Here is a 9,051-nt window from a genome sequence, read left to right as displayed (position 1 = left end):
CTGGGTCGCGCCCAGCTGGACATTTGAACTAGGACACTCCTGACTCGGAACCGCGGACTGAACCGTTGAGCCAAAGAGCGACTTACGTTGCAGTAGTTCCTTGGTTAAAGTATAATATGATGACACAGCCCAACATTCCGGCACCTGGAAAGGTATATCTGTAAACCAGGACCTCGACTTTATTAATGTACTTTTACTTTAGGCTGATTTTTTTTTTCTTCCCAGTTGTGTTTAAATTTGGGGGCTCCAAGGGGGATTTTTGCAAAGAGTAGTAAACGCAGCACAGATATGCACTGAAGTAACAGCTAACATTTGTGCAAAGCTTCCTTCATGAATGTATTCAGCAGACTTTTTGAAGGCCTCCATGTACCAGGTCACGGACAGATCCACGCCCACGTGGAGCTTACATTCTATGGGGGAGATAGACAAGAAGTAGTGTGTTAGGTGGTGACGAATACTAGGGAGAAAAACAAAGCAGGACAAAGAGTCAGGGGACATTGCGCCTTGCAATTTTATATCGAGTGACCAGGGAAGGCCCCCCTGAGAAGGTGGCATTTGCATAAAAATCTACAGGCGTGAGGGAGGTGGTCTGGAGGGGAGAGTTAGCCCGGGAAGGGAGAGTCACATGCATGAATGCTGAGGAAGGATTGCGCCCTGCTTGTTGAAGGAACAGCAAGGAGGGAAGAGAGGCAGGAGATGAAGTCAGGGAGCTGGAGGAGTCAAGGGGCCAGAGGAGGAGAGCAGATTTCATGGGGCCTCACAGTTTATTTTTAAAAGACTTTGGCTTTTAAGCAGAGTCAATGCAACATGGGAATGAGTTACAATGTTAACGAAAGACTGGCTATTGTGTTGAGAATAGGTCAAAGCAGGGAGCTACCTTCCTTAAGAGATGATGGTGGCTTGGATCAGGGTGGTAGTAAGGGAGGTGGGGAGACGTGGGTGGATCCTGGTATGTTTTCGAAGGCATGGCTGATAGCATTTGCTGACAGATGAGACATCCGGGTCTGAGAGACAGAGAAGTCAAGGATGACCCTGAGGGTTTGGGCCTGGAAGGATGCAGTCACCACCCTGCTGAGGTAAGGAGATACATCTTAGGGGCGGGGCCGGGTAGGGGGAGAGATCGAGATTAGAGAGAAGAGATCGAGATCAGGCTCCTTTAGTTGGAGGGCACTTAGATATTTAAGTGGATGTACCAAATTGACAGTGGGCTATATAAGTGTGAAATTGAGACAAGAGTTCCAGGCTAGAGATTTAAATTTTGGAATTCTTGGCACATAGGTTGTATTTAAAGCCACACAATGAATGAGATTGTCAAGGAAGTACGCACGGATAGGGAGGAGGAGAGAACCAAGGACTGAGTTCTTGGGACCTTCCAATATTTTGTGGTTGGGAGAACTGGCCAAGGAGACCAATGCAGGGCTTACTGTGTGCCATGCACGGGTTCAGCACTTTCACAGGTATTAACTCATTTCATCCTCACTATAACTCTATGAAGTAGGAACTATTATCATTACCCATTTTACAGATGATGACGTGGAAGTTCCGAGACCTTAAGTACTTTCCTCAAGGTCACACGGTAGGTGACAGGGCCCTGTGTTCTTACCTGCTCCTAACCACCAGGTGACACCCCCTCAGTGACCGCACCAAGTTTTTATACATTTACTTATTCAACAGAATGAGCTTCTTGTTCAGAGTCCCCTAAACAGGTCTGTCCACAAACTCTCTGAAGCTCAATTTCAATATTAGTAACAGAGTGGCCTGCCTGTTGATAGGATTGTGTTGAAACTAAAAATGATAATGGATGTGAAAGACTGTGTAAGCTGCGACATACAGCATCTTACACAGTGTGTCACAAGATCTTTAGGATAGAAGAGGCCCTTCTAAACCCTTGAATAGAACATCATCCCCTTCCTCATGTATCATGTTCCCTAATAACATCCCTGGGACTTCTCTGCCTGAGCCCTTTCTTTCTCTACAGTTCTATTTGTTAGGAACTCCTTTGAGCCAAAAGATGCTCCCTTTAATTTCTACTGATCAGATCTAGCTTTGGAGATGCTGACTCCAAATCTATACTTTAATAGCATGTTCATATGATCTTGGATTTCTCCAGGCATCCCTGATTGCCTTTCTTTACTTGAACCCAGATTCGTTTTTCCAAAAGAATCGATCAGTCAACTACAAGGAAAATAGAAACTATTCTAATTTAAGACACAATGGCTGTGATACAGGGAGTTATTTGCATGGGTGATGGAAAAGGCTGAGAAGCAACCGGAGATTAACAACAGCGGGAAGATTGGGACATCCTGCCACTGGAAGGGAGGAGGTGGTGTTATTAGAGTCTGGGGGGCTGGGCAACCTGGCTGAAGCTAGAACCACAAAGAAACCTTTGCAGCAGGAGCTGGAGCTGTGGAAGGGAAGCTGCCAGGGCAGAAAGCGAAGAAAAGAAAAACCCTGGCTTCTTCCTTGCCCTGCCCCCCTCCACTGCCCCAGCAGTGCTTCCTCTTGACTGAGCCCAATGGAAACCTAGCCCCAGGGCCAGTCCCAGAAACCCAGAGCTGAGAGGTTAGGATTGGATCTGAGAGCAAACAAGCCCAGGACCAGCACGATGTAGCCTCCACAATCTGCCCTCTGCCTAGTCCTCTGATGGTCTCCTATGTGCCTCTCTGTCCATCCCCTGCAGCCACAGTGCCTTCTGCTTGGGTTCCAGCCTGGGCCTTTGTACTGTACTGGTGCCCTCTGCCTGGGGTGCAAGTGGTTATGTGCTGGCCCCTTCTTGTCATTCAGATCTCAACTCACATGTCATGTCACTACCATCTCTTGACTCCCACAAGATAAATCGGCATTTCTCCCCACAGCTATCTGATCACTCTGTCACATATCCTTTTAAATTTTTTCTAGAGCTCTGTCATTATGTGAAATTATTTTGTTTATTTGTTCAGTGACTATTTGAGTGCCAATAAATGTCAGGCACTGGGATACGGCAATGAATAAGACACATAAGAACTCTGCCTTCGTGGAGAGGAAGACTGAAAATAAATGAAAGTCAGAAGGTGGTACATGCTAAAGGAGAAAAACAAAGCGGGGTAGGGGGATGTGCTGGCAATGAGGTTTGCTGTTTTAACGGGGTGCTCAGAGAAGGCATCACTGATACGGGGATATTTGGAGAAAGACCTGAAGATTGTGAAGAAGTGAGTGGTAATAGATATCCAGATTAAGAGCATTCTGGGGACAGGGAACAGCCAGTGCAAAGGCTCTTAGGCTCAGAGAGAAGCTGAGAGAATGAGGGGAGGAGTAATAGGAAAGGTAGGGGCTGCGGGACAGATCCTATAGGGCCATGTGGGCCACTGTGAGGACTTTGGCTTTGGTGGGGTTGGAGCAGAGGAATGACATGATCTGACTTTGTTTAGTAGGCTCTCCCTGGCTGCTGTGTTGGAATAGACCACAACGTGGCAAGGGGGGAAGTGAAGACCAGCTTGGAGGCTACTGAAAATGGTCCATGAGAAATGTTTAAAGTAGAACCAGCAGGATTTGCTGATTTAGATGTGGGTTATACAGGCAAATGAGAAACAGAGGATGACTGCAGAGTTTTGGCCAGAGGAGTTGGGAGGGTGGAGTTTATTACAGTGAGAAAGACTGGGAAGGGAGCGGATTCGGTATGGGAAGACCAATAGTTCCGTTTTGAACCTTGCAATAACCACTGACACTAATATACCATTTACAATGTAACAGATGTTGTTCCACATAATTTATATCTAATGACTCAATTAATTCTCTCAGAACTCTATGAATAGGTAATAATATTCCCATTTTACACATGAGGTAACTGAGGCACAGAGAGATTAAATAAAGTTCCCAAGACCACAAACTGCGTAAGTGGCAGAGCCAAGACTTAGAACCAAGCAGTTTGACTGTAAGGTTTATGTTTTTAGTAGCTACTCTCTCCTGCTGCCAGGTGGACATCCAGTGGAGGAATCGCCTAGGCAGTTGGATGTGTGAGCCCGGGCTCAGGAGACCTGAAGATTGGAGTTTATTCATTTGTATGCACTTGGGAATTGTGTTCCTTTCCTAGGCTGCCATACCAAAGTACCACAAACTAGATTGCTTCAAATAACAAGTTTATTCTCTCACAGTTCTGGAAGCTAGAAGTCTGAAATCAAGGTGTCAGCAGCGTCATGCTTTCTCCAAGAGTCTGGATAGAATGCTTCTTTGCCTCTTCCTAGCTTCTGGTGGTGGCCAGTGAGCCTGGGGATGCTGTCCGTTGCTTGGCCAAGAATGGAGCCTGGCCTTCTTAGCCATGACCTATAACCAGCATGTGACTAAAGCCATCTTGGCTTACAGCTGTATCATTGCAATCTCTGCTTCTGTCATCACAGGGCGTTCTCCTTGTGTGTCTATCTTTGCATCATCTTCCATCTTTTTCTAATGACACGAGTCATCATAGATGAAGGGATAACCTTACTTTGTATGACCTCATCTTAACTAATTACTTCCACAACGATCCTATTTCCAAATAAGATCACATTCTGAGGTACCATGGGTTAGGACTTCAACATATCATTTTTTTTTGGGGGGGGGGCACCATTCAGTCCATAACAAGAATCTTTAGGGTATAGATGGCAATTCAAGCCATGAGACTAGAGAAGACCACTAGCCCCTAGGGATTGAGTAGAAAGGGGATTAAAGATCTAGCTTGGGGGTTCCTACCCCATAGAGTTGAGTCACTGAGGAGAAAACAGTGAAGGAGACTAAGAAGGATCAGTGAGTGAGGTGGGAGGCAGCATGGGAGTGTGCGTGGTGCTGGAAGCCAGGGAAGGAAAGTGTACAAGGAAAGGGGATGATCGGCTGAGTCCAGTGCAGCTGATTGGTGAAGAAAGAGGAGGAGAGGGAGATGGCCATCTACTTTGACAACTTGGAGGTCATTTGCACTGTTGACAAGCACCATGTCAGTGGAGTGGATGAAATGAAAGCCTAATTGGTGTGTGCTTGAAAGAATGGGAAGAAAGGACCTGGGGTCAGCGAATACAGAAAACTATTATGTGTTCATGATCTGTCTCTCCACTCTAGCATGGAAGAGCCACAAGAGCAAGGACCTTGAAGTGTCCTATTCATTTTGATATCTCAGTGTCCAGTATGTTGTGTTTGTTAAAACATATTGAATGTTGTATCCGTTAGTATCTCCTTCAAATATTGGAACCCATAATTTTCCAGTTTGCTCATATCGGCAAAGAGTAGACAGGAATGATAGGGCTGGACTAGATTCCTCTGGTTCCTTCCATCTCTAAAACTCTACGTGCGACTTGTTCTATAAACCACTCTTCGTATTAATACAGTAAGGAAATTAATGAGTTTTGTTGTTCATTTGTTTTGGCAAGCAAGGGTTAAATGTAATGGCTGTAATAAGTGTTCCATTAATAAATTTAACAAACGTTTGTTTAGTGCCTACAATGTGTTAAGTGCTATATATATTGTCTCATTTAATAAATGTTGGAGCAGAGCCTGGGGTTGGGGAGGGTGGTCAGGAGAGGTGATGGAGGCCTTTCACTGCTAACTCTCCAGGAGGTCCAGGATGTGCTGGTTGGTGCTACTCTGCTTCCCACTGAGGAGGGAAGAGGCCCTGAGTGGCCTGACTGCAGTGGGTGGCAGAGCTGCAGCTGCCAGGGACACAGAGCAGCATTCACCAAGGCATAAGCAACTTCTATCTGCTTCACCGCTCAGCAGCCCAGAGTGGCCACACAGAACAGCTGTTCAGGCAGTGGGAGGAGGGGAAGACGTAGCCCTCAGGTCCACCCTGCCACAGGGCAACCACTCAATTCTCCACCACACTCAGTGCGCAAGGCTGCTGCTGTGATGAACAGCAGAAAACCCTTGGGTTTTTGCCGCCTAATCTATTTCAGCTCCTATAAAGCTCTGTGAAGCAGGGCGGGGTTAGCAGTTGCATTCTAAGACTAAGAGAGGAGGTTTCAGAGCATTCCAAGACCTGTGAGAGAGGCAGAGCCAGGACAAGAACCTAGAGGTCCTGACTCCTCAGAAATAATGGAATTAGGATTTTGTAGTCCGTTCTTGGATTAAATAGTCTTCACTAGATCACTGCCCCCCTATCCTTTCTGAAACAAGAAACAAGGTACCTCAGTTTCTTCATCTGTAAAATAGGGAGAAAAATGTCCCCCTTACAGGGGTCCTTGCAGGATCAAGGACATAGTGTGCGCGAAAGCGCTTTTAATTAACAGTGTTCTCCAGCCATTTATTGCAGTTATAAACCACCAGACTAAGCTTCCTCTTGCAATTATAGATTAGGCTTCCTACACATCTGACCGGGTCCCTGGTTCCACTTTCCACTCATTTTCTCCGTCCTTCCCCCTTCCACAAAGGGAGGAAGTGAAGGCGAAGGAGAGCGCATGAGTCTAATTCCAGGATTAAGCCTGGTTTGGGACAGAGTGCTGGCTTCCCCGCTTCGGTGCTAAGAGATGCCTTCCGCCTGGAACTACATTTCCCAGGAGCCCTTTCGCGGCTCGGGCGGGGGTGGAGCGAGGCGCATGCGCCGAGTGCCGCCACGCCTGGTCTCGGGGCTGCTCCCCGGACCGGTTACGCCTGGCGGAGCCGGAGGTCCGCGCGCTGCGGCCGCGGTCCTCTCATTGCTGCTCCTCCCGGGCGTAACGGGCATAGGGGTGCCTTATCTCTTGTCAGTGCCATGATCCGGCAGGAGCTCTCCACATCCTACCAGGAGGTACAAGGCAGTGGGGGGCGGAAACAAAGTTTCCTGAGAGGCGGAGGAGCGGGGTTCTGGGCGGGAGGAGCGCTGCAGGCGTCGCGGAGTGCTGCGCGCGAGCGGGTCAGTGCGCTGGGATGGGGTCTTGGCGTGCCGAGGAGCGGGGGAGTAGGAAGGAAGGCGGGACGCCCAGCCTCCTCCGGATGCTGCTGTCGCTTGGCGGAGGATGGAGCTGGGGCCGCGGAGCCGCGACCCGTAACTAGCAGGTGAATAATTAAGCCTCGTCAGACCCAGGCAGCAGCGCGACCAGCGGGGCGGGACCCCGCGTGGCCTGGAGGACCCTGGTGTTGTTTGCAACAAGTGGAAGCGCCTGCGCCCTCCTCCCAGCTGGAACGGATGCGTGGTGGGCATCAGCCTCCCCAGCACGAGGCCTCGTGGCCTCTGCAGCTGTTAATGACAGAGATAATTACATCTTGTTTTGGTGGCCACCTAACTGAAAATGTGCTTTCACCGACATAGCGGCTCTTCGCTCCACTCTGTCATTTTCTCCAGCCTCACCTTCCACGACCTTATCACTTTCCAGTTCTTTGTCTCTTTCTTGTCTGTCCTGAGCTATACTTTAACAGCTTTTCCCTCAAATCAGCTCTTCCTCTCGACTCTTACTGCAACTAGTGAACTGCTCTCCTCTTTCTCCTCTCAGGCCCCAAACCTTGGTCATCTCCGGTGATCTTCCCACCACTGGGGGTGCCCCTCACTTGCCGAGTTCAGGCAGCTCCACATTCTCAGTCCTCCGGTTTGTGTCCCGTGCCTGCTCTGACCGCCTGAGTGTGAGACTGTTGTGACCACTTCTCCCTGTGGTCTCTCCCCACACTCACTGTGCAGGTTCATTCTGAGGCCTGGCCTTGATCCCAGAGCCTTCCTTTTTCCCCGTACACCTGATGTCACCCTTCGTTTACCCAGAACAGTGGAAACTTCTCAGCAAGCTTTCGAAGCTCTGCACAGCTCAGCAGCTGTACCTGCCATCACCTTCATCTCCTCACCCACCTCATTCTGGCTACGCTTGGAAGCTCACTGTTTAAAAATGTGCTTTTGCTTTCTGGCCTCTATGCCTGTGCTCACATCATTTCTTCTTTAACCCCCACTCAAGCTCTGTTGGTTAATACCCTCCATTATTTAAGGGGGGAGGGGATCTCAAATCCCACATGCTGCATGGAGACTGACTTCCCAGACCAGTCTAGTATTCCGTCTATCTTCATGTGAACTTGCCGCTACCTTGATCAATACTGGTCAAAATTGATGTACATTTTTCTCTTTGACAGTGATGCTGTGTAGAGTGTGCAAAGCAAGTGTCTTAGCCCCACAGTAGAGGGGGAGTGGAGTTGAAGTCCGATGAGATTTGCCTAAGGTTTGCCATTTTTAGTGTAGGACCTGGGCTGGAATCTGACTTTGGGAATTTTTTGTATTTCTCCTCCCACCTCTGTTACCCCATCTGTTTCCTTCATCCCAAAAAAGCCTGATGGATTTTTAACCGGTGCTGTGGATTCTGTGCCCTAGACAGTGGAGGACTCCTGGGGAATGAGTTGTGTCTCTGATTCTGAAAGCTTTCAGATGTATGGGGAAGAGAGCATACTTGGTAAACACTAGGACTTTGAAGTCCATGTTCCTATCCTGGCTCTGCCTCTTCCCGTTAGTGCGACTTTTGTCAAGTCATTTACTTCTCTGAGCCTCAGTTTCCTCATCTGCAAAACAAAGGTAATGATAGTCTCTGACTCCTAAGGTTAGATGAGTTGATATGTGAAAAGTGCTTAGCTCAGAACCTAGCAGGTGAATGATGGCTCTTGTTAACAGGGATTGTGTAGCTCTTGCTTCTAGGAAGCTTTGGGGTCCCTGGTTTGTGGGACCATGTCCCTCCCCATCCACATGTAGCCTGCAGTATCTCTTTACCTAGCAGGCTCCTAAAATTTTTATTAAAATATAGGCAGTTACCTTGCCTGCAAGGGTAAGGCCAAAGGTGGAGTCAGTTGCTATTTGAGGGTGCAAGGCACTGGAAGGACCCCTCCCCCTTCTTCAGTGGCTCATTCTGAAGTTCGTGTCTCACCTTCAGAAGGAAGCTGCCCAGAGAGGTTTGCATTTTTCTTGCCTGGGTGATTCTGAGAGTGGACCTAGCTTAGAGCTGGGTTTCTTTGCTGAGTGGAGATTTTGGCTTTAGGGGATGAGTCAGGCCAGGAGATGGGTTCATCACAGCTGCAGGTAGTCAGGAGGGAACTGAGTGAGGAGAGTGTTGCCACCAGGTTAAGCTGAACCTGGGTGTGGATTGGATCAGAGAACTTTGGGCTGGGACTAAC

General features: G+C 48.4%; 1 protein-coding gene across 1 annotated transcript in view; it reads left to right on the top strand.

Moving 5' to 3' along the window:
• Positions 1 to 6,547: 6,547 nt before the first annotated feature.
• The window catches only part of TMEM206 (transmembrane protein 206), a 32,311-nt gene continuing 29,807 nt past the window's right edge, over positions 6,548 to 9,051 (top strand). The window contains exon 1 of the mRNA XM_006907707.3: positions 6,548 to 6,724. Within this exon, the coding sequence (XP_006907769.1) occupies positions 6,689 to 6,724 (36 nt within the window). The 5' untranslated portion in view covers positions 6,548 to 6,688. The remainder of the gene's footprint in view (positions 6,725 to 9,051) is intronic.

The sequence above is a fragment of the Pteropus alecto genome, unplaced genomic scaffold, assembly GCF_000325575.1.
Source record: "Pteropus alecto unplaced genomic scaffold, ASM32557v1 scaffold101, whole genome shotgun sequence".
NCBI classification, from domain to species: domain Eukaryota; kingdom Metazoa; phylum Chordata; class Mammalia; order Chiroptera; family Pteropodidae; genus Pteropus; species Pteropus alecto.
Note: the sequence above shows the minus strand (reverse complement) of the source record. Positions and strands in the feature narration are given on the sequence as shown.